The sequence below is a fragment of the Onychostoma macrolepis genome, chromosome 13, assembly GCF_012432095.1.
Source record: "Onychostoma macrolepis isolate SWU-2019 chromosome 13, ASM1243209v1, whole genome shotgun sequence".
Classification (NCBI taxonomy): domain Eukaryota; kingdom Metazoa; phylum Chordata; class Actinopteri; order Cypriniformes; family Cyprinidae; genus Onychostoma; species Onychostoma macrolepis.
The window spans coordinates 24,544,514-24,572,508 of record NC_081167.1 but is presented as its reverse complement, the minus strand read 5'-3'; the positions used below and the strand labels follow the sequence as shown (position 1 = coordinate 24,572,508).

At 37.4% G+C, this 27,995-nt stretch overlaps 2 protein-coding genes across 4 annotated transcripts in view; one reads left to right on the top strand and one right to left on the bottom strand.

Moving 5' to 3' along the window:
- Positions 1-64: 64 nt before the first annotated feature.
- Positions 65-22,234, bottom strand: fam135a (family with sequence similarity 135 member A). 3 transcript variants are annotated; one of them, XM_058795458.1, is made up of 22 exons: positions 21,927-22,234; positions 21,474-21,528; positions 19,526-19,652; positions 13,736-13,815; positions 12,349-12,488; positions 12,171-12,241; positions 11,847-12,020; positions 10,424-10,550; positions 9,690-9,843; positions 8,576-8,653; positions 8,129-8,178; positions 7,417-7,575; positions 7,152-7,225; positions 6,900-7,054; positions 4,536-6,339; positions 3,631-3,791; positions 3,447-3,538; positions 3,128-3,225; positions 2,317-2,468; positions 2,112-2,222; positions 1,848-1,961; positions 65-1,217 (listed from the first exon to the last, which is right to left on the bottom strand). In XM_058795458.1, the coding sequence occupies exons 3-22, from the start codon at positions 19,600-19,602 to the stop codon at positions 1,012-1,014; spliced, it is 4,077 nt and encodes a 1,358-aa protein (XP_058651441.1). In that variant the 5' UTR covers positions 19,603-19,652; positions 21,474-21,528; positions 21,927-22,234; the 3' UTR covers positions 65-1,011. The 3 variants fall into 3 exon arrangements, with proteins under 3 accessions (XP_058651441.1, XP_058651442.1, XP_058651444.1); XM_058795459.1 differs by lacking the exon at positions 8,576-8,653; XM_058795461.1 differs by lacking the exons at positions 13,736-13,815; positions 19,526-19,652; positions 21,474-21,528; positions 21,927-22,234 and having other exon boundaries at positions 12,171-12,243; positions 12,350-12,487.
- Positions 21,990-27,995, top strand: part of col9a1b (collagen, type IX, alpha 1b) — a 33,241-nt gene continuing 27,235 nt past the window's right edge. Inside the window, exons 1-6 of the mRNA XM_058795462.1 lie at positions 21,990-22,130; positions 24,216-24,414; positions 24,605-24,672; positions 25,020-25,103; positions 25,182-25,314; positions 27,029-27,425. Of these exons, the coding sequence (XP_058651445.1) occupies positions 24,404-24,414; positions 24,605-24,672; positions 25,020-25,103; positions 25,182-25,314; positions 27,029-27,425 (693 nt within the window). The 5' untranslated portion in view covers positions 21,990-22,130; positions 24,216-24,403. The remainder of the gene's footprint in view (positions 22,131-24,215; positions 24,415-24,604; positions 24,673-25,019; positions 25,104-25,181; positions 25,315-27,028; positions 27,426-27,995) is intronic.

Below are 27,995 nucleotides of genomic sequence, written 5' to 3'. Positions count from 1 at the left end.
ATAAATACAGTAATCCATGAAAACAAAGCTTCTACTAAAAAAAAAAAAAAAAGGGACAAAAACATTATTGCGAATACATTTAATGAAATGTGGAGTTCATGTTACAAAACTATTTTAACAAAAACAGGATAATTCCAATGTTTTATTTAAAGTATTTTGCACACAAGCATCAACAAATTCCTCCATAGGAAACTGAACATAAATATTTTCCCACAACTATGTGATCCGATTACTAGTATTTGTGCTGTTTTAAACTGACTAACCATCTAGCCCACACACCTGGCCCATTGTTAATTCGTTACCTGTATCCCCTGTAATAAAAAGAAAATACTAACATGCTAAGCGTGCGTTTTCTCCACCCAACTCCAGGCTGGGTCGAGACTGTGCATGAGAATGCAATGGGCACCAGAGACATCATATAAAACCAACACACGGTCCAAGGCTGCTTCGTTTCAGCTACAATCATGTTCGTCTAGGTTCAGGAAGCCTTTGACGTTGTAAAAAAAAAAAATTGTAAAAAATGTGTAGTCAAATGGCAATTTCTTATTAGAAAATATGTTTTATGCAGTTCAGATGCAAGCCAACCCTAGATACCAAAATGTTCAAGTGAACATGCTTTTACCATGAAAACGACCTGGATTTCCACCCCGAATAAATAGTTCATTCTTTTTTTAGCAGCTACATTTCCAGTTCAGCATAAGAGTTTAATAGAATGAATTGTTAAATGAAAATGGTAAAAATTAACGTCGTACATAAATAACACTGAAAAAAAATACCACAAGGAGGTTTGATTTTCTTAATAATGAATAGACCATTAAAAAAAAAATGGCAGTAGAAAAATAAAAACGATAAGTTCCACATTCACAACAGACTAAATAGAAACGAAATCGACAACAAAAATAACACTGATATATTTTGCTTTACCTCCAAGAGCATACTTAAAACCGTGAGGAAAAAAGAACCAGAAAAACGTCCGTTTGCAGTGAGGTATTCGCTTCCGATCTAGCAAGGCTACTGAAAAAACTTGAGCCCTGCCACCAGGAAGAACTTTTCCAGGAAAATCTCAGAGTCCAGGACGGCGATGTGGGCTGCCCGGCCAATCAGGGAGTTGGCGGTGTTGGGCAGCGCATGGATGACATCGTAACGCACCAGGTTGCAGTCTTTGTTCTGAAGCACAGGGAGAAGAAGGTTCTCGATCATCTCAGCATACACCGGACCTGATCACACAAGTAGATAAAGGAGAGAAATGTGTCGTTAGAAGCAGTAAAACAATCCCAAAACCTAAGATCTTTATCCTTTCCAAGTATTAACTAAAACCTTTGGTAGTAAAAGTCAATGGGTTTGGGTTTGGAATGATATGTGACCCTGGACCAGAAAACCAGTCTTAAGTCGCTGGGTTATATTTGTATCAATAGCCAAAAACACATTGTATGGGTCAAAATTGATTTTTCTTTTATGCCAAAAATCATTAGGATATTTAGTAAAGATCACGTTCCATGAAGATATTTTGTAAATTTCTTACCGTAAATATCAAAACTTCATTTTTGATTACTAATATGCATTGCTAAGAACTTAATTTAGACAACTTTAAAGGCGATTTTCTCAATATTTGGTTTTTTTGCACCCTCAGATTCCAGATATTCTAATAGTTGTATCTCAGCCAAATATTGTCTGATCCTAACAAACCATACATCAATGGAATATTTATTCAGCTTTCAGATGATGTATGAATCTCAATTTCGAAAAATTTACACTTAAGACCGGTTTTGTGGTCCAGGGTCACATATGAGGGTAAATAGATAAAGGAAAAAAAAAAAATGGGGGTGGACTCTTCCATTAATTCTCACCAGTCTGTTTGTCCTTTAAGGCTGTTTTGCACATCTCAATTCGAGCAGAGTGATAAGGGACGTATCTGTCCTGAAGAGACCCCACCAGCACCACGTTCTTAAAGAACTGAAGACCTGAAACAGAGTCTGAAAGTTGGTATATGGAGTAAAACGAAAAACATTTTTTATGCGTAATGGCACTACATGTTGACACGCTGCCCACGAGGCTATCGGCGCCAAAGAACTAACATCAACTCGTTGGAACCAAAATAACGTCACACTGACCTGCTTTCTTGCTTAGCTTATAGAGGAAGGTCTGGCGTGGGTCAGAGTGGTCGCGACAGGTCAGCTGCAGCAGAGAGCCAGATTTCTTCCACTTCTGCATAAACCACAACCCTGATACAGAGAAAAACGAGAGAAACAGTTTAAAAATGAGTGGCTCATTAATGACTGTCTTCAGAAAACTGCTGAGTTCATGAGGATGGGTTACCGGTATTGACGAGGGCTGAGCTGTTGTACAGCGTGCCAAGATGTGGTCCAGACAGAGATAGAAACGTGTGCAGTCTGCTGAGATAACACTTAAACCTGGGCCTCGTCAGCACCGAGCGCACGATCAGATTTCCCAGAGAGTGACCCACAAAACTGAAAAAGACAACATGGTGATTCTGTCATCCTAAGGCTAGATGCGTTTTAGCTTTGACAAGCTTATTTTTAAACTCAGATTTATCATCAACGTCAAGTTAAAATAAAATTAGAGGCACAGTGCAAACTGGCATACTTGGATTGACCTCCATTTGCAGGTCTGTAAAATTAATTTAAAATTCATGTTATTTGTAATTTTATGGTGCAAAATGATGCTCAAGTGCGCCCCCTATAAGGCCAGAATGTACCACGATGCACACTGGTTTAGACATCACACAGTCTTGGAAGAGAGGGAAAGGGATGACGATGAGGGATTCTTTTGGGACAAAGCCGGGGTGAAAAATTGACCAAGGCTCAGGGCAAAAAGAGCCCCAGTATTTAAAGTGTGTCCATGTGGTGAAATTGTGTGCGCATGTTTTTTGGTTTTGTTTTTTAGTCTACTGTTTTGACACTACAGCAGTGTGGTCAATATTCATTTATTTAATTGAAATATGTAAGATAAAATGGACAAAACTGTGTCAGATGCCCTCAAAATCAATCATTGTGAAATGTCACACTGGACAGGGCCATTAAAAGTGTTGTCTGTAAAAACACTGCGATGCTTTCTAATATCTGAGTTTTACTTTCTCTTATATTTGAGTTTGAGGAAGAGATCTTACCTTATCTTGGAAACTGTGAGGTTGTAGATTTGTATGTACTGCACTATTTCATCCAAAAGTCTGTCAGTCATGGATTCAAAATCAGCAAATGTGTCATTCTTGAATAACAACCAAAAATAAAGAAGGTTAATATTTCAAAATATATCACATTTGAATATATCTTACAAGTCTATTGAATTTTTATCAGTGATTTTACATATACTTTATACCTTTCAGAAGCACTTATTAATTTTTTTATAAATTTATATAATACAGAATTTATTAATTCTAGAAACAGCCCAAATCCAGTGTTTGTTCATGGGACTGTTGTGCAGTTTACCTGATTGCGTTCTGACATTAGGAAATCTATACGAACTCCAGGCAAACCGAGCTCCAAATAAGTCTTCACTAGACGCAGATCCGCACTGTTACCTAAAGAAATAGTTTTTATTTGAAGAAAATCTGTAAATTTGGACCCAGGGTTATATATAGGATTTACCAACATTAAGATTGTGATTGCTTACCATCCAGACCATGTACACAAACTATTAAGTGTATGCCCTCATCACAGTTTTCATCCTCATCCATGCTGAAATATGGCACAGTGGACGCCAGATCTGCCACCTCGCTGTACAGGAAGCCAGGCAACTTTAATTGCTTCAACTCCTCTTTTGCTTGGGCAAACCTAAAGATCGAAACACACAATCAAACAGTGACACAAAAAAGGAACCTACTGTCAAGTATTAGTTCATGCATCTGCAATCTGCAGCAACATGAACTACTTGGTTTTAATGCTTCTCCTTTTAATGCACTTCTAAAAACGTCTTAATGCAGTAACAGAATCCCAGCTTACACTCAATGTAAAAGATTTTTCAAATCTACAGTACAGTAATTTTCCATTATTTGTTGTAAAATTTATTATAATAATTTGCATTAAATTACTGCAACACATTTTGCAAAGATTATATAAAGATGGCTTTACCTAGGAAAGTAGCCTAAAATAATGCCTGAATAGCTATATGGCTGCTGGTTAACATTAAAATTCACATTAACATATTAATATGTTATAGGCAAGTTGCTGTAGAAGTGAAGCAATCATTAAAGTTTAATAAAAGACTATAAAGGCAAAGACATTTTATTGTTTGGAATAACATATACTGGCCAGTAAAAAAATATGTAAAGAAATTAATATTGAGCAGGGATGCATTAAATTAATCAAAAGTGACATTTATAATGTCAATGTTTATAGTGTCAATGTATTTCTATTTACAAAAAGCAGTTCTTTTGAATTTTCTATTCATCAAAGAATCCTGACAAACTGTCTCACAGTTGAAAAAACCTTGAACTCTGGCAACACATATTTTGTATTCATTTTTTGTGCATGGCAAACTGTAAAACTAAAGGGTAAGGGGAAAAAAAGAAAACTCACGCTGTCATCTGAGCAGTGGGGGCGCTCTTGTACCAGCACAGGTCGTTGCTGGTTGGTGCTGGTCCAGAAGGCCGTGTCTGCAGGCCGTCTGAGGGGATGTATGTTTCCTGGAGCTGTTCCAAACCCAGGTGATCATAAAAAAGGCTCCTTCCCTCTGCTCCCCCATCCTCACACTTTCCTTCCTCCCCTGGGAGACCATTAACATAAACCAGCCCATCTGTCTCCTCATAGTAACCGTTCTCAATCATCTCGTGATCCTGCTCTTCCTCTTCATCCTCTTCGTCATTAGCATTGGGGCAAGTCTGAATCCCCAGCGTTACAGCTGCAGTTTCCAATGGGCTGATCTCAGATACATCAGTGCTGGAACGGGAGCCAAAGTAGTTCTCCACAAAGCCTTTCTTCACCAGGTCCGTGCTGCTTGTGACCGATGTACTGGACTGGGCAGCCGTCTGAGGCTCACTACATGCTTCTGGCCCCGAAGCTGCACCACCTGGAACATCGGTATCACTAGATCCTGTCGGCCTATCAGGAGCATTAGTTTCACAGCGGGGCTGGATAGCAGAGTCCTCATTGTAAGACACCAGCCCATCTCCATGACTGATCGTGGCTTTTTGCTGAGCCAAAGCTCTAGAGCTCGATAACGGGAGGCTATGAGTTTCTCCTGAAAATATGAGGCTCTGTTCTTGCACAAGGATGCTGGACTTTCTGCTAGTGACTTCCGTCTCCACCTCATCATCCGAGGGGAGCGAATTAATGGAGGTGAGGGAAGACTGGACTCCACTGATGCCGCTGGTGCTCTCTGGATTGAGACCCTCTAAGGTGGTGGCTCCTCTGGAGGCAGGGCTGAGCGGAGATGGTTTCTGGTGGGCACTCTGTAAAATGGGCTCTGTAGGTGCCTCCAGGCTAGTATTCGCAAAAGGAGATGGAGAAACCGGTGCTAACTGTGTTGCAGAGCTGGGCTCACTCTCGATACCCGAGTCTGAGAGCCTGGAGGAAGCTTGAGGAACACAATCAGTCCTCAAGGCGGCTCCACAAGCTCCGACGAACGTGGCACCGTCCCCAACTCGACTCTTGAACTCAGAGAAATCGGTCTGTGTGATCTCTGGAACATCCCTCTTGGCGGCCGGATCTGAGTGGTGTGGTAAGAGAATGGTGACCTTATCGCCCTGGTAGGGGTCCTTGTCGCTCGGTTTGACATCAATATGTCTGAGCCCAGCGGGTGGATTTGTCGAATCAATTCTGGCAGCTGTGCATTGTGTGGCTTCTGCTCCAGTACCTGCCTGGGGCCTAGCCTGCATTTGCAAACTCAAAAGATTGGAAAAGCTGTCGCTCTGGATACCGGCGTTGCCTTGAATGTCGCTTGTGGTGCAGTGTTTAGTATTCTGAGCACAATGCGTGATTGCACTTTCATTCTGGTGGATGTATTTTCCTACATCATCTAGCTCGTCTTTCGGGTTGCACTGAGTGTCAACTTCTTTGGACTTGGTGGTCGGTTCACCATGAGGAAGCTTCAAGTTCTTGTAGCCTGTGAGGACCACAGAGTCTTTCGAGCTCTGCCTGATCAGCTTCTTTGAATTTTCAGTCTTGGCATTCTTCTTTAGCTTGATAGATTTGGCTTTGGATTTGAGAGGAGGCTCATTCTGTTCAGGCCAAGCCGTGGCGAGGGCAGCTTGCTGCTTATCGGAGTACGGGCCGAGGCCTCCCAATCCACTAGCAATGCAGTCCTTTGAGTTGGACCGGTCTGCTTTAGTGGACACAGAGCTGCTTCTGGTGTTGTGGAGACCAAGCCATGGACCATCACGATCTTCAGAGTAGAAGAAATATGGTAAGTAGTAGTTAGCAGACTATTTATCCTAAGTGAATAGTCACTTAACTACAGGGAGTGCTTCCATTGTGCAAACTTACATTAAGGAAATAATGGCGAATTGCCTTATGAAGGGTCTGAACCTTTAAGATTTTTCATAACCAAACCACTATGCCATACCTAGTTTATCTTAAAGACAGCATGAACTAGCACAAAATCTGACATTTCAAAGGTCTTGTCCCTTTTCACTATATTCAGTTCAGGTGTGTCCAGTCCTGCTCCTGCAGAGTTAGGCTCTAACCCTAATAAAACACATAAATGAACCAGCTAATCAAGGTCTTCAGATTTACTTGAAACTTCTAGTCAGATAGAGTGGAGTTAAACTATCTAGGAAGGTGTTCCTGCAGAAGCAGGATCGAACACCACTGCTTTAGTTTTTTTATTCCAGCAAAAGCATACTTTAAAGCTTGCACAAATCTTGAACGCTTTCAAAATGAAAGTTTTTTTTAAAAAAATTTTTATCAAAGATTATCGTTTTATCGATCCACAAGTGGTGTTACCTTCAGTAACTGATTCTAAATATCTGTCCTCAAAGATGATTGGTAGGGAGTTCACATCCCCATCAAGATCAGCACATTCAACAGGAAGAGGTGGCAAGGACAAGAAGTAGGAGGAGTTCTTGATAGCTGTGGTCATCTGTTGGTGACTGTGAGCACTGTTGAATAAAGTAGTTCATTTGAATTATCATGATAATTTACATCTTCTCTGTGTGCTAAATAACTACATTTCAGTAATGATATTTGAAGCCGTACTGCAGTTCCTGGTAGGCCAGAGCACTCTGTCTTGGGTGTTCAAGACAAAAGAAAGCTTCTGCAAATCTTTGCACCTAAAAATGGTAAATAAAACAAGTAAAGCCAGAAACAAACTGCGCAAACACTCCTAACAATGCAATAACAATTTCATGCATCTTTGTGTTACAAAATGTGTCAGAATGCAATGCATAACCCAATAAAAGTATGCAATTAGAATATGCACATGATTTAAAAAAACAAACAAAAAAAAAACCTCGCAACTCACCCGTAGTGTATGGTGCTCCTGGGCCAACAGCGCAGAGACCCGCTCATTCAGGGACACCACTTCCAGGAAATTCCCCCACAGTGCCATTAGCAGAGAGCACAGCTGTGCCAAATTCATGTTCACCAGTTCAGCCAACTCATCTGGGCTCTCTGCCCTCGGCTACAAGATTACATACACACACAACCATAGATATGAAAGAGTGTAGTATACCATCATGATACCATAAACCAAATTCTGCTTTACAGATGTTGCCAAATGGTAACAAGTAGGGCTGCACGATAAATCACATGTGATTGTCATGGGCATCTCGTCAGTAAAGCCGGTTCTGTGATTAGTAGTCAATCTCCATCACATGCTTTCAGATGGGGCAGCATTTAATACACAGATCACTGACAAGCTACGCAATATCGCGTTAATAATCGCAGATGAATCACATTCGATTATAAACTTGTCAGCTTGTCAGTGATCTCCAGCTCTGTGTATTAAATGCCGCTCCATCTGAAAGCACGTGAAAGATTTACTAAATCACAGAACCGGCTTTACTGACGAGATGCGAATGACAATCACATGCGATTAATTGCACAGCCCTAGTAACAAGACCCTTCAATAAAGTTCTATAACATTCTATAAAGCTTAAAGATATCGACTTGTTTGGGACAAATCCAGCTCTGTATTTTTTTGTATTAAATGGTACTAACTTCCCTTGACATACCTTGACTTGTTCACAAAGCTCATTAAGTCGGGCCTCCACATCAAGTTCCTCTAAAAAATAAAGAAAAGACAGTAGAGTGAAAATGTTGGTCCTACAGCAGCAGTATGGAGTGAATGAGAGAGAAGGGTCTGTCTGAAGAGCCTGTGATTGACAGCACATGAGAGGGATCTAGAGGATCAACAGCACAGGAAGTAGGAGTCAGAGGACAGAGAATACCAGCAAAGTTCAAGCAATAAGACTGATCCCAAGTCAGCCTGAGATCTGAGATACTAATAAAGGACAGGAGGACTAAGTTGAGCTAAAAGCTCCCTCACTGAAGGACACTTGCCAAACAAGTGACAAACGTCCAAGTTAGGGGGAACGGAAGAAAGAAAGGTAAAAAAAGACACGAATGAAAGGCAAGAGGCATGTGGAGCGATTTTGAGGGTCGGTTTTGGAGGGACATACCTATGTAGACGTGCCTTTGGCCTGGAGGGTAAGGTCTTCTGAGAACTCGTTCATAAAGGACCTGCATGCTGGGCTTGGCTAGTGGTGGGATTGCACATATAGGCACGTTTAAAACTTTCACTCTCCCCTTTTGCTGTTTGAGTTTAAAATGAACCCTTAAATACATGCAAGTTCAGTCACTGTCAGAAGCAGCAAGGGGTGAGTAGATTAGCTTTGACTGAGTGAGTGAGGGTTTACAGTGAAAGTTCTAGAGGGAAAGTCATATTATAGACTAGTTCTGAGGTCCAAACACAAAAAAATGGGAGATTAAAGCATCCGCATGCTGACACATACATAAGAGAGAGGGCAGAGGCATACAATATGCAGTTAAATAAGCATTAACAGGTAAATGTCCAGAACAGCAGCTCTTCAAAAGTCTCTAAATAGATTTCCAAGTGAATGGGGACATTAGTGTAAGTGAGTATTCAGTGATCTGATGGGCTCTGATGAGATTAAAACACATATATTAATATGTGAAAGCAAATGATCCAAAGCATATACAATAAAACAGATATACAGATATAACACACACACACATACATGCAATAGGCAAAAATTTATATTTTATAAAACTGATATAAAATAAACAATATATAAAAGTTTAAATGTAATAAATATAATCACTTATAATTAAAAAAAATATATATACACAAATATTTATTATGGAGCATTGAAAATTAAAAATTATTTTAGTCCCAGCATCTCTAAATGTACTTCCAAAGGTTCAGTGGAGAAATAAATAAATATATATATATATATATATATTTAGTGCTCAAGAAACTTTTTTCCTTTTTTTTTTTTAAATCAGTGTTGAACCATGATACATTCTTTGATTTATATGAGAAATCTAAAATATTTTAAATATTTATGATTTATTAAATCCTTTCTGATTAGGAGAAAGTTTTGTTAAAATGACACCCTGCAAAGCAAATTTAAGCAAAACTTCATGACAACCAGCCACAAAAAAGCTTTATACAGGGTCAACGATTGAAGTGCAGTGTAAAAATGTTTTAAAACGAATCATTTCAGTTTTCCAACAAGACTTTTATTCTCTAAGCTCTGATGTACTACATACCTAGCTCTATTCGCTGAGATGCAGGAAGATTCTTGGTCAAGGAGGTTAAATAGCAGAACAGGCCCTGATACGCCCGCAGCAAGCTGGCACACATGTTCTGGTGCAGGCTGAAGGCGTGCTGTAGGCACTGATCTGATACCAGGAAGGTTTTGCCCTGCAAATCACGAAAGAGGTCTTGATGCATCACTGAACACTGCATCAACAACAGGAGCATTAAAAGTTTTTGCATTGTGATAACACCCAATTCCCTTTAGTGATTGAGAAAAGTTTCCTATTCAATGAAGGTATAAAAGTGACTTCTACTAGAGCTCACTATGGTCCTTCAGAAACCTACATGCCATCTTAATATGACTGTGGTCTCAAGAGAATTGTTGTAATGTAAAAATCACCATCTTGTTAACAGTAACCGCTCAAGCCTTTCAGTTACATAATGATGTCTATTTATGGACACATTTAAAACTCTCAATGATATGAGAAAATCACTGCCTCTGTACTTTGCCTTGCAAATGTTATGTCAGCAAAGTGTTTTAGACTAATTGGACTAAAACAAAAAATGCACTGTACTTACTAAGCTAGAAAAAGAGCAATTAATGTCAACGAATCCTATGAAATTAATGCCTAATAGGGAAGTGTCTAGACATTTTATCTCTCTTGCACATTAAATGTTGATTTGGTTGAGTAAGGATATTTGTGTGTGTGTGTGTGTGTGTGTGTGCATGTGCTTGTATTCTTACATCTGGGGACAGCTGCTTGACGTAGGTGGTGCCGAACACCACAGATTCCAGCGTCGGGATGAGAGAGTCTTTGCTCTGTGCTGGAGCATTACGATTCAACCAGGTGCTTTTGACTGGCCGTGGGAAACTGAGGGGACAAACACTAACAGTCAAATACAGTAGACACATTTCTATTGCTTTCAAAATAAAGGCACATTTTTGATAAGGAGCACCTTTAGAACCAGGGCTTGACATTAACTTTTTTGCTCACCAACCACTGTGGCTAGTGGTTTTCCAAATTTACTGGCCACTCAGCATTTTCAATGGCCACAATTTTGTTGCTGGGAAATTACATTTTATATGACATACAAAAATTTATTTAAATTGATTTCCAGGTAATTTTTGGGCTATTTAAAGGACATTTTTTCCCCTAACCGTATTAAATGCATGCATCAGCTTTAATATCAAATTCTTACATTTTATTAATAATTTCACTTAATATAATAAGACAATATAGGGCTGTTACCAATCAAAATTAAATTAGTATCAATATCAACAAAACCGATCTTTCCACTGCAGAAGAAACAGAAGTGACTGTGGCATTCAGATGCATTTACACAGTTCAATGTAGCTGAAACACACGAATGCATTTAGACTGCAAAATTATAACAGTGTCAATAATGTTGTGAGCTTGATGTTTTAAAATGTTTTTTTTTTTAAATATACAAATATGAAATGTTGGGGAAAAAAATGCACCGATAAGCTACTATGAAAGTAAACCGCCAGTAGGTGGCAGCAAGTGAATAAATAATCAGTCATTGAAGCATGCCTTCAAATGATTTATTCAGAAGGCTGATTCATTCAAGAATTTATGAATGGACCACTGAATCATTGACTCAAATGATTTAAAATTCAAAAACGTGAATCATTCAGTAACGAAACACCGCTGTGTGTTGCTCAGAGAAAAATGTAGCTAGTCGTTTGAACTCTTATATAAAATGTCAAATTTGCGATCGTGGTTTTCAGTGAAAACTTCACTCTCTTGATTGCGTCATGTTGCTTAACTAGGCTGTATGTTATAGGCTAAATATAAAAACTAAGTTACATTTTTATGTTTCTTCTGTGTGCAGTTGTGTTCATTTGTTTTAATTTCTCTCACTTACAGACTGTGTGAGCCTCAACTGGCGCGACCTCGTTGTTACTGTCGATTATCCATTATCAATTTCCGTTTACACCGAATGTAATAAAATCAGAATCATTCTCACCGAAATTTCGGTTCTTCTTTTCGGTTCAAGCCCTGTTTAGAACGCATTTTTCCCCATGCTGTAAAGGCATTTTATGTGTTTGTCTGTCCTGGGAAGCACAGCAGTCTACTGTCTTCATTTGTGACATATTCAAAATGACAACTACGATCTGCAGGTCCAGTTCTCAGTGTACTGCTGACCTGATTAGAGGTTGATGCAGGGCCACCAGTGATGCGTGGATAGTGGCAGAGATGACAGACAGGTGGAAGTAGTCAAACATGACGTTGACGTGCTGGTGGATGCCTCTGTGGAGGCTAAAGTGCAAACGCAGCGTTCGACTGCTGATGCTCTGGAGAGAACTCGGGTCCTCGGGCCTGAACACAGACAAAAACAAACCCTGTTATATGTGTGAAACAACTGTTTAAGGTAATAGTTTTTACTTGTTCATATCCCTAACCCAAAATATAAGCAAAAGTAAAATCTTCAGGTTTTTTAAAACAATATTCAGTTATTCTTTTACATACGAGTAGTCGCCATCGGTAAAGAACAGGTCCAAAGACAGCTGAAAGTCCATTTCATTTAAGGACTCTTCCACCTGCAGGGGAAAAAAAGACCATCACCACCACTAGTGACGCATAGAGAGGCAGATTTGATCACTGAACCCTTAGTGTGCGTGTTGTTTGAGTCATGAGATTCACTTGCCTTTTTTGCATCTAGCAGCATCATCACTTTGAATACGAGGACGTCATTGACTACAATCTCCTCGTTTTTATAAAGGATCTGAAAGGTTTTGCTGCAGACCACATCGTCTTGAACTGATGCTGGAAAAGCCAGATCCGAACCTGTGAGAAAACGCACATTAGCAGGGCTTTACAAAGCTCTTTACAAAGATGTGTGCTATTCTTCCCCGTAAAACTAAATAAAAAAATGTATCAAACAGCCCATTGATTTAACGGAAGTAAATATCTGCTGTTATGTTTTCCATTTTAAATCATTCTGTTCTCTGAAAATCTTTCCGCCTTATTTGTGTACATGCAAATATGGCGTGACAAAGTGCACCAACAAGTTTGACATCAATGGAGTCAACGTCAAACTTAATTCGTGTTAGTGCATCTTGCATCTGACGGTTATCATGATCAACCAACATTACACATGCTTTTCAAACACAAAGCTACAAGAAAAAGCTAAACGACTGGCCTGATACTTGTATTAGGAAAGAATTTGAGGAATCGCTGGACAGATAATGATGTTTCTCACCACATTTCACCACAGGGTGTAAGACATTACACACTCCAACAAACACAGAGCCTGTTAAAGCACAGGCAAAGACTCTTTCAACCCACTGTGTCAATCACTGTAAGCCCCGAGGTGAATGTTGATGCAATATTAAGAGAGCCGAAGGCTACAGCTGTGAGAACTGTGAGAAAAGGAAGGTAAGACATTTAACCCTCATAACTGAAGATAAGCTGCATTCCTTTGAAATATACAGCCTGAAGAAACCTCTGTAGAGATAAAACTGATCATTTAGATGGCTGAAACATTTTGTGTGTCTTTAGAAAATGTAGCTTCAGCGCATACACGTTAATGGCAAAAATGGAATGAGGTATCAGTTAAAAATTAATCCTCCCAAACAATGATCCAGAACTCATACAATAAATCCAAGACTGACATTGCAAAACTGCTAGCAGCATAGTTTCAAGCTCAATTAATATTTTTCATATATGAATACATTTGTATATTGTAAATTAATGATAAATAAATAACTTTTTAATACTATTATTATATTTGTAATATGCCCCTTACTACTATTATTATTATTATTATTATTTTATCAAATAAGCAAAATCTCAAAAATCAGCTTTAAACAACCTCTAGACATTTTTAGACAAAAAATAAATAAATAAACCAAACAAAACATTTTATGTAATATTTATTGTCACAATCAACATTTTATGAAGTTTAAATACAGTACCAGCTCAGTTTGTTTTGTACAAACGAAGGAACTTGTTTTTGTTTCCTTGATTTATATTTCTGTGGTATCGCGACATGACAAGACATGTTCATTTGAGATGTATGAGTGTATTTTTACCTATGGGATGCAGCAGACTGGCTTCCACCCTCTGCGGGATCCGTGGCGGCACTTTCATACTGGCTCGGATCTGATAGAACCTGTCATCACATACAAGAAAACAAGAGTGTTCATAATAAGCATAAGACAGGGTTCCTACTTCCTACACATTTTCCATTTCAAAATTCCATTCTTTTCCAGATTCAAATTTCCAAATCTCTTAGTAGATTTTCAGACCACATGTGACCCTGGACCACAAACCCAGTCATAAGGGTCAATTTCATCACATGAAAGCTATAGGAATAAATAATAAGCTATAAGAATAAATAAGCTTTCCATTGATGACATAGTTTGTTAGGATAGGGCTATATTTGACCGGGATACAACTATCTGGAATCTGAGTGAGCAAAAAAATAAAAAATAATTAAAATAGCCTTTAAAGTTGTCCAAATGAAGTCCTTAGCAATGCATATTACTACTCAAAAATTAAGTTGTGATACATTTAAGGTAGAAAATGTGCAAAATATCTTCATGGAACATGATCCTTATTTAATATCCTAGTGATTTTTGGCATAAAAGAAAAATCAATCATTTTGACCCATACAATGTATTGTTGACTACTTCTACAAATACACCCGTGCTACTTATGAATGGTTTTGTGCTCCAGGGTCACATATTCAACATAAATGGTTCATAGAGCATTATTTTCAGCATTGTATTTGGTATATAGTACACTGAGTCATCTGTAAATATTTTTATTTTCTCAGGGGTTTTTTTTTCATTGATTTTCTTTAAGTGACATTAACATACAAAGCCACTAAAATAAATAATAATAAAAAAACAAACAAACAAAAAAAGACTTTTACATGCACAAGAAACTTTTTTGCAAACTTTCTGCATGCTTACGCATTATAGTTTCTAGTTTTACATAACCTATTTCTTTCGTGCATCACTGCCATCTTACTATGAATAAAACAAGAGCATGGATGCACATGAAGTAATAGAAATCTAATTGCTCAAATTTTGGCTTTTCTTATGGTAGTACCTCTAATATCAAGGCCTAATATCCAATTTAATACATCCTCCGTGGCGGCACAGAAACCATCACACAAAATGGGCTGATGGCATAAAATTTGCCAAGTTCAAGGGTTTATAAATAAAAAATGGTTTAAAATTTGGCTTTCGCTAGGGCAGTACGCCATATTTCAAGGTCTTAGGTCTCTTTTACCCATACTCTGCGGTGGCCAAAAAACACTGCGAAATGGGCTGATGGCACAATAGGTGGCTCAGTGTGCATTGTCCTTTATGCTAAGTTTAATGGTTTCTTGTGCGCACATAAAAGTCTGTATATATTTTATTTTTGCAAAAGTCCTTGAGGCTATGTAATATGGTGATAAGAATATTGTGAGAAGAAACCCAAAATGTCTTATAACCTGCATTTTGCATAATGAAAAAGTGCACCTTGAATTCATTCAGTCGAATTTTGACTTTGACGTCTTCTACAATAAATTTATATTAATTAAATTCTTAATTTTCTATTATAAAAAATAAATAAATAAATAAATAGGGGCAAAAGTCTGGAAAGACAAATACTTTTCCATACTCTGATTTCTTTTTTCTGTACTTTTCCAAACCCCGTAGGAACCCTGATAAGAATTCAAGACAAGCATTATACTTCTTGCAAATGTATGCCTGCTTTATTACTATTACACAAACACATAAAACCCAATGCCAGATTTTATTATGGACTGCTATCGAAACGGCCCTTTTTGATGATATTTTTCTTCTTACTGAGTGCAGTCCATGTAAGAAAAGCCTGACGCTAGCTTGTTACACTTGAGCCCACTCAGCTCAAAGACTTACTTTCTATAAAGGTAGAGTTAGGGATAAGAATCTCAAAGAATTTAATATATATACTGAGTCTAATTCTATGTAATGATTCTTTTTTAGAGAGTTATGTTACAAAAGTCTTGTATTTCAAATAAATGCTGAACTAAAAAGACTTAACCGTCTGACATTGACAATAACAAGAAATGTTTCTTGAGCAGCATATCAGCAGCATATTAGAATGATTTCTGAAGGATCATGTGACACTGAAGACTGGAGTAATGGCTACTGGAAATTCAGCTTTAGCACTTAGAGATAGAAACTGTAATAATATTTACTGTTTTTAGTGCATTTTTAAACAAATAAATGCAGCCTTGGTGAGTAAAAAAAATAATTAAACTGTAGTGCATATTACAAACAAACATCATGCTAGACAGAATTAGGCTAATAGTAACTGTTCAGAATGATTTATTGAGTGATTCAGTGAGTCATTTAAACCAGTGAGTTTGTTTGTGATTTATTTGTGAGTCACTTTGGGCGATTCAAAATGATTCATTACTCAACATAACATTTGAAAAGGAGTTGTCTATTTAATTTTTTTCAACGAATTAGCTATTTCCCAGTGCCTGTTTTTCCCCTCATAACAGTGAATTCAGACTACAACTCAGCTAAAGCATCATTTCTTTTGCTGTCACAGATTCAGCAATGCAGAAAACGCTGTCAGAATATATTAATACCGTATTCAGCAGAAAAATGCAGTTTACGAACCACACCTCTCAAAAGAAAATAGTTTCTGCAATTATCTTTCCTTTTTTTTTTTTTTTTTTTTTTTTTAAAGAAACTGGTCAGATTTTCTCCTTACTGCGGTTCTTAGAAAGGAAGAAGCTGCTGTGACAGCCAAACACATCTCACACCATCTCAGTTCCTCATTTCTACTCATCAGAGCTCGGCTGAATAATCCGGACACACTGATCTCATTAGAGATCTCCTCCAGCACATGGCTGTATGCACACAGCTACGTGTTTATATCCTGTGCTCCATCCTCCCATGCATTTGCAATGAAAGAGGAAGTTCAGGCAACCAAAATAGAGCTGCAATTTTCCTTCTGACAAGAATATCATGACATCAAAAGCACACAGAGGCACTTATGTGGGAGCGAGAAGATACGCAAGAATACAACAGGCTGGCCGGAACACAGATCTGGGAACAGGAACAAACAACTAGTCCCCCTGCAGGACTTGAAGAGGAGAATGACGGTTGCGTTGTGCTTCCTGTAGCACAGCTGAGCAAACCCAATGGCTGTGTGTTTTAGTTAGACCCGTGGTGACAATGTCAGCAGATGTGGAATGTTAACCTGAGACACCAAACAACCCTACTGAGCACTGACCATAACCTAGAGTTTCTGCCTTTGCTTTGAAAACGGACTCTTTAGACATTTACATTGCAACATAGAAAGTGTGACACTGCATAAATGTATGACTAACTTAAAAGGGATGGTTCGCATAAAAATGAAAATTCTATCATCATTTACTCAACTACATAACCTTCTGCGGAACATAAAAATATATTTTAAAGAATGTTGGCAACCAAACAGTTTCAGTTCCCATTGACCTCCAATTTATTTTCTATCCACATGATGGAAGTAAATTGGAACTGAGGCCATTTGATTAACAACATTATTCAATGTATTTTCTTTTACATTCTGCAGAAGAAAGTAGCCCAAGTCATACAAGTTTGGAATGACATGAGGGTGAATAAATGATGACAATTTTCAGTTTTTGGTAGACTATCCCTTTAAACACATTTTCCTATGGATATCCAGCAAAAATAACTTTATATGCTTGTAACAACCTGTATCATACTCATACCACCCACCCCTAGTTATATCTAGAGACTGGTTTTGAAATGTGGGCAGCACTTGTAACTTAACTCTTACCTGTGCTGAAAAAAAACTGTGGCTTTTCATAGTGCATAATGGCCTCTAGAGATCACATTACAGGAATGGGCCATTAGGCTCTTGTGTGTGAAATACCCATGTTTCCATGCTTAGGCTAAGAGTGCACAAATACCTGTATCACATGCTGGGTCATTTCAGGTTTCTGGCACATACTGAAACTGGTGCAATCTGCAGTTAACCTCAATTGTATTCTGAGGTTATCTGCTAATAGAAATGGCATTCTCATGTTAAATATGGAAATGCATTTATTCTGTCTATATCTATGACCTATGCATTAGTGAAGCTTGTACATACTTAGCTGTTTAAACTGCTAACCCAAAGCTAACTTTGTGCTCTGCACCATTTGTGCTATAGACATGACTGAAAACCCAAATTGTACAGGCTGTTAAAGGGACAGTCTACCCCAAAATGAAAATTCTGTCATTAATTACTCACCCTCATGTCATTCCAAACCCGTGAGAAAGAATGTAAATTAAGATATTTTTGATGAAATCCGAAATCCAGCTCTGTGACCCTGCATAGGCAGCAATGCAACTGAAATGTTCCCAGGCCCAGAAACGTAGTAAGGCCATCGATAAAATAGTCCATGTGACATCAGTGGTTCAACCGTAATTTTTCGATGCTACGAGAATACTTTTTGTTCACAAAGAAAACAAAAATAAAAACATATTCAACAATTCTTCTCCTCCAAATCATTATCGAAAGTTCCACAGCAAATTTGCATTACTTTCCACAATGCGTGTTTTACATTAGCAGCATCACGCGCATAACTTGTTTATGTGCAGAGGTACTCTCGATAATGGCGGATGATTTGGATGAGAAAAATTGTTGAATAAAGTCATTATTTCTGTTTTCTTTGCTCACAAAGAGTATTCCCGCAGCTTCGTAAAATTACAGTTAAACCATTGATGTCACATGGACTGTTTCACCAATGTCCTAACGTTGCTGTCTATGTCAGAAAGCTCTCGGATTTCATCAAAAATATTTTTATTTGTGTTCTGAAGATGACGGGCTTTACGGGGTTTTTTTTGAAGGTCTTACGGGTTTGGAACGACATGAGTGGGAGTAATTAATGACAGAATTTTCATTTTTGGGTGAACTATCCCTTTAAAGAAAGGTATGTTACTACTGTTGTATTTACTCTTATTTGGGAACTGGATTAGGGTCAATTTTGGGCTGAGGCAAAAAAATTTAAAAATACAACTTTAGAAACAGCAAGGTATTTTAAGGTGTCCCTCTCTGCTAGCCAACTCATGGAGAATAAAACTGTGCAACATTAAACACAACCGTACAAGCAAACATGTGTGACATGCCTGAACAAAAATAGTTGAGAGAAGACTCCTAAATTATGAATTCTAAGAAAGGCTGGTGCACATATAGATGGAGAAGCTGAGACTCGTGCCGGCAAGCAACGGCAGGAACGACAGCGAGACTGTACAGACTGTAAGAGAGCACTGCATGTTATTAATATCAGTGAAGATCATCTCATATGGAGTGCCTAAAATGAAGACGGGAGCTGCAGTGCAGGCTGCAAGTTTCTGTATTGCATTTTACAAATCAACAAAACAGCTTTATTTAAGACGTCAAGAACAAAAGAGGGTTTACCAATTAGGCTCAACGTTAAGACTCCAAACCATAACATAAAACAAACTCCAAAACCAAAAAAGAGATATACAAACATTTATTCCCCTGTATGAATATCATTCTCTATTAACTTCCTTCTAAATGTATCTTACTACAAACACATGCCACCGTCCACCACCATTTGTTTACATAAACTAGACAATCTTTGCTCATTCTACAGAAAAAGATTCATCTTGTTGAGAGCAGGAGCCTGATAATATATTGCCACACTATTAAAATGTTTTCAAATGCAGTTGATTCCTATTCCTGTTGTTTTAGTTATGGCTTCCAACCAAGATCAACGTTGAAAATATTTTATCTGCGTGTGCAACCCGACCTGGAATGACACTTTCTCTGGGATAAGATCTTTAGTGGAACAGAAGGGTATTAGAACATGTTCTTACCCTCTTTGGAAGAGATCCACATTATAGAACTTGTGGAGCTCCACAGAGAACTCCACTGTGGCCTGGACCTCCGTCATGCTGGCTTCAGGGCTGGAGGAGGGCCTGTCTCAAACGATCGGCAGCAAAACTGCAGAAAAACAGATAAACTGATTGAACAGTTGTGTCGTAACATGTGGAAGAACCGGAGAAGAAGTGGGAACATGAAAACTGAAATAAACAAAAAATGCATTCAAGTGAAATGTGTGAAAATGTTTAAGAAAATAATTGTTTTCTTTTTTAAATTTATTTTAAAATGTAATTTATTTCTGTGACAGCAAAGCTGAATATCGTTCTAATAAGTTGATTCTCTGCTCAAGAAAAAATTATCAATGTAGAAAACGGTTGTGCTGCTACTTAATATTTTTGTGGAAATCATGATAAATATTCAGGATTCTCTGATCAATGGAAAATTAAAAAAAATAAAACAAGTTTAAAAATAAATAAATAAAACAGCATTTATTTGAAATAGAAATCTTTTGTAACATATGCATTTGTCATCATTTTATCTATTTAAAGTTTTAATTTCTTTAAAAACAAATTACTGACCCCAAACATCTGAACAGTACTGCAAGTTCAGCGATAATCATAATTAAAAAAAAAAAAACGGTTTGAAATTAATATTTTTTGCATATACTAACTATACCTATGTAATGAGTTGAACATTTCATTCATAACACAAAACTGAATTTCTAAAATGCACAACTCACACTTTTAACAAATCTCACAAGAGAACAGAATCAGAAAGTGGCTTGTAAGATTACTGTTAAGAAGACAGAAATAAATGTTACAAAAGAAACCTCATGTACTTCCACTTCACTAAGCAACTCTGACCCAGGTTCATAAGACGAGTCTGACTACCTTTTGACATTTAAATCCCACAAATATAGCAATGGCATTCACGTCTATTTCTACAGTGTATTCTCAATTCTCTTCACAATAATATCTTTAAGTACTGCCTGTGCTTTTTTTGAATTACCACAGAATGCTTTCACACACCCCACAGCCTTTCAGAATGATTCACCCTTATTTGCAAGTCACAGTTACAGTACTGAGGTGTGATGCAAGATCCTGACAAGTCCAGCACACTTCAGACGGTTCGATGCAAATACCTCCACTAACGCTGGCTAGACTGCCCCGCGGGGGTCTCTGGAGGATTTCTTGTGCTTTGTGGCATTATCAGAGGTTTTAGCTTTCATTAATACAGATTAGCTACCTCAAATGAGAGGCAAGCTGCAGTCGCCCATCACATGCAAACCACAAAGTCAAATCAGATCAACCACAGTAAGATTTTCCTTCCAAACATGTGTTAAGCTAGTGATAAGAGCACAAGAGCTCCGTCCCACTGTCTCAGCACTGCTTGCACAGATACGAATAACAGAAAACAGGCCTTATTTGTTTAAGGACAGCCACTTTCCTTCCTCTGAGCAGTGCCTGTAAAAATTAACTTATGATATCAATGTTGCCCTACTGCTTGGCATATGTTCATATCCTTGAATGTCCCGTTTTATGCTTTCTTCTGCTGCTCTCTCTCAGATTCAGTGACACAAGAGTCAAGATCTGAAGTAATCATTCATTTCCTTCATAGAGAAACTGTTTTTAGCAATAACAAATATTTCGAGATCTACCATGAGCTTAGCATGCCATGTTTCTGTACAGTCCAAAATCTGCCAGATTCTTAAGATCACAAATCATAGGAATAATGTATGTACATTTTTTTTCAGATTTGTTGGTCTTCAAATCAAATGGCTTCATTTAATCTATGATTTATTCAAAAGTTTAATGAAAGCTTTAATTTTTTTCTCATATATTAGAATGTGTCCCGGAATGTTCACAGAAATTATAGCCTATACGCACATTATTACATATTATTATAAGTGATTTGAGAACATTATTAGTGTAAATGACTCACCCGTCCTGACTCGGTTTAGTATCTTCTCTCCTCATGTCAACTGATAAACACAACCCTATATAAAAAGACATAAACACATTTAATGCACATAGAAGCCTAACTAATAATTTAATAAAGTTTCTCAAATAACATTCGAACACGCACTTGATTAAATTTGATAATGCAACTAAACGTTACTACCCATTTCATTTTATTATAAATTACATTAACAAATACATTTAAACATGATGTGTTGACGCAGCTTTTGTTTTTAATTCATGTCGAGTGAATTTGCGTCCTGAAAGGCAGTTAGCTCTAGCGTTAGCCTGTTTTGCTTGTCAAATGACCAGCCTTCACAAACATAACACTATTTGCGTAGGTTAACGGATGCATTATCAGACCTGCAATCTGAAACGCAATAAACAGTTATAGTTGACCAAATATCTGCATAGTATGTAATTAAAAACTACGTACATGTATCCGCTTTGGGAATTTAGGCCTTAATCCGCGGGTTGGATTTCAGAGCGATCCAGCCCTCGACGCTCCGATCACCCGGCTGCTTAATTCCTCGGCATGCCGTTGAAAATTCGCTTACGCTCCGTCTTCACAGCAGACTTAAAACAACAGATCGGTCAGACTGGATGGGGGAAAAAAACGAATCACATCGTACGGTCAGCGGTGAGAGTCGTAGATCGTAAATATTGTCCAAACTTGTGTTTTGTGTGTTGTAAGAGTGAGTTTAAGGGAGGCGCTCACACAAGCCGGTACAACACCGGTTCCTATCAAAGGCGTTAGTATATGATTCCTGCCCTTATTATTTATTGAAAACGTTATTCACTCCCTTCCTTATTATAATGATTAACTTCAGACATTTTACTTTTCTGAAGGTGCTGGAGAAGACAGCTATATCGAATAAAGAGAAATATTATATTAGAATATATTATGCTATATTGTTTACAAAACAAAACAAACAAAACAAAAAACAGCAAAACTCATAATCTTAGTTATGAGCCTAATTATATATATATATATATATATATATATATATATATATATATATATATATATATATATAATTTTTTTTTTTTTTTGGTCCCTTGCTGGTCTCCCAGTCTGGTCAGGTGGATCCTGGTTTAAAGTAGTTATGGCACATTTCAGCTGACCAGACTAATGATGACCATACTGGAAGATAGACCATGCTTAGACTAGCAAACCATCACTGTCTGTTTATTTATTTATTTATTTATTGATTGATTGATTTATTGAAGACCTGAAACTCTTTTTCTATATCATTATATTGTTAAATAAATAATAATAATTAGCCTAGGTGTTCTAAACAATAGATAAAACAGGATAACAAGAAACAAACCCAATGCATTTACCCAGAATATTTAAAGGCTATAAATATTATGTGCATTTCTGTTGTATTCTGTTTCATCTGTTGTATATTAAGACTGAATCTGAAAGCATTTCTTTGCCTGTAAATTTGAGTCTTTGTCCATTTTTAAACCACAGACAGGACACACACAAATATCAAAACAACAGTAATGATTAATGCATTACTTTAAGACTTGGGGATGAAGTTTTGCAGCAGTTCCTCTGCAGTGGTATTGAAATGACTTATCATCAACTGGTTTATCTGGTTTTAATTTACCGTTGTGCACAGCTAACTCTTGTCACAAAGCTGATCCTCCTAGCAATGCAAATATCAAATTCACAGATGATTAAACATACTAGTATAACCTAAATTAGCAGCTGGTTAAAAAGACCATCATTAGGAGTAAGACAATCCTGTACTATCTGTTGTGTTCTTACACACTTTTTATTTACATGCACATTTAGTTGTTTAGCAGATGATTTTACTGATGTATTATCCCACATAAGAAGGAAGCAAATGTCATGAAGTATAAGAACTGTCAAAAAAAGAAAAGTCATAAGTTCTTGAAGGAGCCTGTGGGTACACCATATGCGCTGCCATATGACTCTCTCTCTCTCTCTCTCTCTCTCGGTTAATGCAATAAGAACATTTCTATAAGCACAGTCAGGTTTAATTTGAAATGCTGAAACAGAGCAAATCCTGTCGAATTGTGATCCTCATAGTTTGTATTGTGTGTTGTTTAAGTCTGTGGTGGCAATTACCAGCAACACTTGTGGTCAAACTCTCAGTTATGTATTCTGTAAAAGATGTTCTTTGGATGCCAGAGCAAAATAGGGATCCCAGTGCAAAATTAATATTTAATTTTGTGGTCATAAATTATTGCACAGATCTCCTATTTTACAAGTCATCAATTATACATATTATTTAAAGTATTTATTGTCATTGCAATGTAGTGTTTCTTACCAGATGAAGACATTTACTGGATAAGATATATAGCACAAACAGTCAGTCAGGTGTGGCGTCATACATTTGTGTACCTCTGCTGGCGATTTGTGAAACTAGACCAACATGAAAATTTTCCATCCTCATCTGAGACATCTGTGACATTGTATTCACCCTGGATGTTACCAAGGGAACCGCTGTGTTTTAAAGCAATTGATTGTAAATTATTGAAAAGTGTTTTTCCAGACACTTTCTGACCTGCGATTGGCAAAAAGATAAAATGATTTACTTGTAAAGCCATTATGTGTGAGGTTCTATTAAAATAGGTAATAAAAAAGGTTATGTTTCAACTGGATTTTCACAATTAAAATTCAAAAAGCTAATCTGATCTCAACCATTAGTTCATCAATAATTCTAAAAGTTACCTTTGTTTATCATTAAAGGGACTAAAGGACCAGTACCCTCCTCCAGGACTAATGAGCAGCAGCATCATGTTTGGGGTTGTCAGCTGTTCCTCACCTCACTGGACAGCTGCAGATCATGTTCAGTTGGTTGGTTTGGTGACATCTGGGTGGGCCCCTCAGATCAGATGCCTCCTGTGTGAGACCAACATCTGTGGGAATCAGGAAAAATGATCTGGAGGTAATGCATAACATGGCTTCTTCATTTTTGTGTGTATTGGATATTTCAAGAGGTTCATTCAAATAACTTTAATTATAATTGGATACCTAAATGCACAAATGTATTTATTTACATTATATTTATATATTTGATGCATACTAAAAATATTTATTACTCAATCACAAACAATTCATATACTTTTATTTTCTAGGGAAGTTTGTCTCTACCTTTTGTGCAATGTGATCAAACGATGCTTCTGTACTGGTCTTCATGCACACAGTAAGTACCTTCAATATCAATGATTTAGAACTATATGTGATTTTGGTGGGTTTCTGGTTTGGTATAAAATAAGAATTCAGAGCATTAAGATTTTCACCAGACTTGGAAAAAAAAAAAAACAATAAAATGCTTGACCTCAAAGGAGACAAGGTGGCACAGCTTTTCAAACACAGTGTGATTGTGCTGCTCACACAGTCAACACAGATCTCCCACAAGCAATGTGTGATCATCAAACACACAAACACAGGGAGGAGGAGTAAAGAAACAAAAGGAAAGACTGAGCAAAGCAATAAAAGGTGCAAAAAAGGCTTCATTTGCTATTTAACAAAATTGCTATTTTTTCAAAGTCATGCCATTTTCCAGTACGAGTCACCTGCAGACGGACCAAACTCTGTGTCCTCAAACTAAAGATGGGAATGGCTTATTTCCAGGTAAACATCTCAAAAACAGTACATACATTTAGACTAATTGTGTTGTTCTTTAACTCGAGTCTCTCTAATATCCCATAGGATTTTACATAATGACTCAGTTCAACATTGCCGAGTTGGCCAGGAGAGGGACGGTGAAGAAGGTGCCAGGAACGACATCTCAGCATATCGCATATAATATTGGCCCTGAGTTCAACTTCAGAATAAATACCAGGTAAACACCTCTGACAGAGACCTTCCACCTGGGGGAGACTAAAACATATGCTCAAGAACAGTGAGATATCCCAAAAGGGAAACTAGTAGCTGTTCTATCTAAATGGTGACCAGTTACGGAGATATTAAATTGCTTTTGTGTGGTTACAGTAATGTTTGCATGACACATTCATTTTGGATAGAGCTATATTTGGAGTCTGCTTCCAAGAATATATGTGTTTTATAAGAAAAGCCAAGTAAATATTGCAAAAGGTTTGATTAATTTAAGGACTTGGAACAGCTTCAAGTGTGAATGCGAGTGTAATTTAGTTTCTTACAATAGTTCAATAGACAAGAAGTTAATTTATATACAATCAGGAACGCTACAATTAAAGTCAAAGAATAATCAATATGAGTGTTTATTTAAATTACTTATCTTTTTATATAATTATTTTACTGTATTGCCACTCCAGTGAGACAAAGTAATTTAAATAAATTCCATAATTCCAATAAATAAATGTCCTGCATGATTTACAATTTTTGTTACCAATGACTTTACATGACTTTTCTAGTCTTATATTATTATTATTATTTACTCACACATAGCAGTTTCTTACCTAATAAAATACTTTAGAGCTTGAATGCATTTATATAAATATATAAAAAATTATGTCATTAATTTCCATTACTTTTCCTTGTCTACAAACCAAAATTGAAAAATGCCCTCATATCCAGGTTTTCCAAGATCATAAGAACCCTGGAGCTTAAACACGGCTGTTGTTAAGGCAACAAATTAAATTAAGAAATATGATTCCAGTTCATATTTTAATTTTAGTTGTGTTAGCTTATTTTAAACCTGTTGTCTTCTTTAAATAATTTTAAGCCATCTTGCGGCTCCTTTGGAAGTGTGCTGAGGCCCCCTAGTGGGCCTTGGGCCCCTGACTGGAGATGGTCCTCACTGCAGAACACAAGATCCAGGGGGTGTGGTTGGATCTAGATCCAACTCCTCCCACCTTACATTTATCTAAACCTACCCGTCTCCACCCCCTGATCCCTAAACCCACCTATCTCCATCCCTAAACCTACCCATCTCCACCCCCTGGATCTTTTGTTCTGCAGTGAGGGGCTACTGCCTGATTGAGAGCCACTGTTCTATTGCTTTCCCCAGTGATACAGGCTTGGTGTTTGCAATCTCCCCCTTATTAGAAAATCTCTAACCCAGTAACCAGGGCAACGCTTGAGAATGACTTGTACTGTTGACATGTGGCGACATCTACTGGTCATTGATGGAACTTCCTCTGTCCATGGTGCTGAATTAGAAAACGTATAAATTATTGACATCATAATTATTATTTTTTTTAAATACATTGATAACAAAACAATACAAAAATATTGAATCATTCCCTCGAACATTGCAACAGTATTTTTCAAATTTCACATTTTTTTAAGACAGACATAAATACTATGGTACATGATTACAATAATCATTCAGTGCCATGGTTTGTTTCAAAATAACATGGCATTGCCATCTGATACCATTACTGTTCCATTAGAACCACTTCAATGTTTTTTGTAGATAGTAACCATGCTAATAATGTTCAGCATGGTATGTTTCCATGTCATCCAAATATTGTAAAATATGTTATTGACTTCAATCAGTACAGTTGGATAAGTCCAGAGACCATTTCTGTTCGTAATCTGGTCTAACTGAGTCTTGATATTGTTCCTTCAATCAGATCTGCGTTTCCCATGGGGCTGCCTGAGGAATTAGCATTTTCTGCAACCTATCGAATGAGTGGAAATACACAGAGTAAGAGTTGGAATTTGTGGCAAATGCAAGATCTGAATGGAAACGAACAGCTTGCAGTTAGACTCAACGGGGAGGCCCTGTCTGTGGAGTTCTCCTACAGAACCCAAGAGAATAGACAGATGATGGCTTTATTCCCTTACCAAACACTCCTCTTCAATTCTCAGTGGCACAAGATTGTATTGCTTGTCAAAAAAGGTTCTGTGAGCCTGATAACAGACTGCACAGCAACAGATTCACAGCAGCTGGCACCCAGAGGACAAGTAAACCTAGATGGATTCACGCATATTGGAAAACTGAAGGACAATTCAGCAATGGCTGTGCCGGTAAACTTTTCTTTCTTATCCATATTTACACATATACAAGTCTATTTATGTGTTTCCAGAAGGTCTTCCATTACTGTTTTAGTACCCTGATATTTAAATGTTAAAGCCCATAAAAATATAAAATATGTCCAAAACATCATGTTATAAGCACATATGCACATTTTCTTCTTGAGGTCACAATGTTTTTGTGTCATTATGAGATGTGATTTTGGAGTCTGTTTAAAAGCTCAGCAGCAGACTGTCTCTTTAAATGGATTTGGATTTTGCCAAATACATTTCAGCAGATACGTGGGAATTCTAGCAGTGAGGTTCTAGTCGAACAGCTGACCTGCTTAAAAAGTCAAAAAAATATCCTCACAACAATACTTGCAGCAATACAATTTGCAACGTCGAGTTAGATGCAAACCAAACATCTGCACTTCTCTTACTTTTAGCCTGATCAGAACCTGTATGTCATAAAAATCAAGGGTCTTTAAGGTCAGTTTTTGTATAAATATACATTTTGCTCTATATGTTTGCCAAACTTCATAGGTTATAATTTACAAGTTTGTGGGTAACTGGTGCATTAAA

Bases quoted from the DNA above. Each gene is read 5' to 3' on its own strand.
- fam135a (XM_058795458.1), bottom strand. From the start codon at position 19,602: ATGACGGAGGTCCAGGCCACAGTGGAGTTCTCTGTGGAGCTCCACAAG. The intron at 12,021-12,170 runs GTATGTAAAAGA...GTCTGTGTTCAG, and splicing joins TTTACCGATGGCGACTACTC to GCCCGAGGACCCGAGTTCTC. The intron at 8,654-9,689 runs GTATGTAGTACA...TCCCACCACTAG, and splicing joins ATCTCAGCGAATAGAGCTAG to CCAAGCCCAGCATGCAGGTC.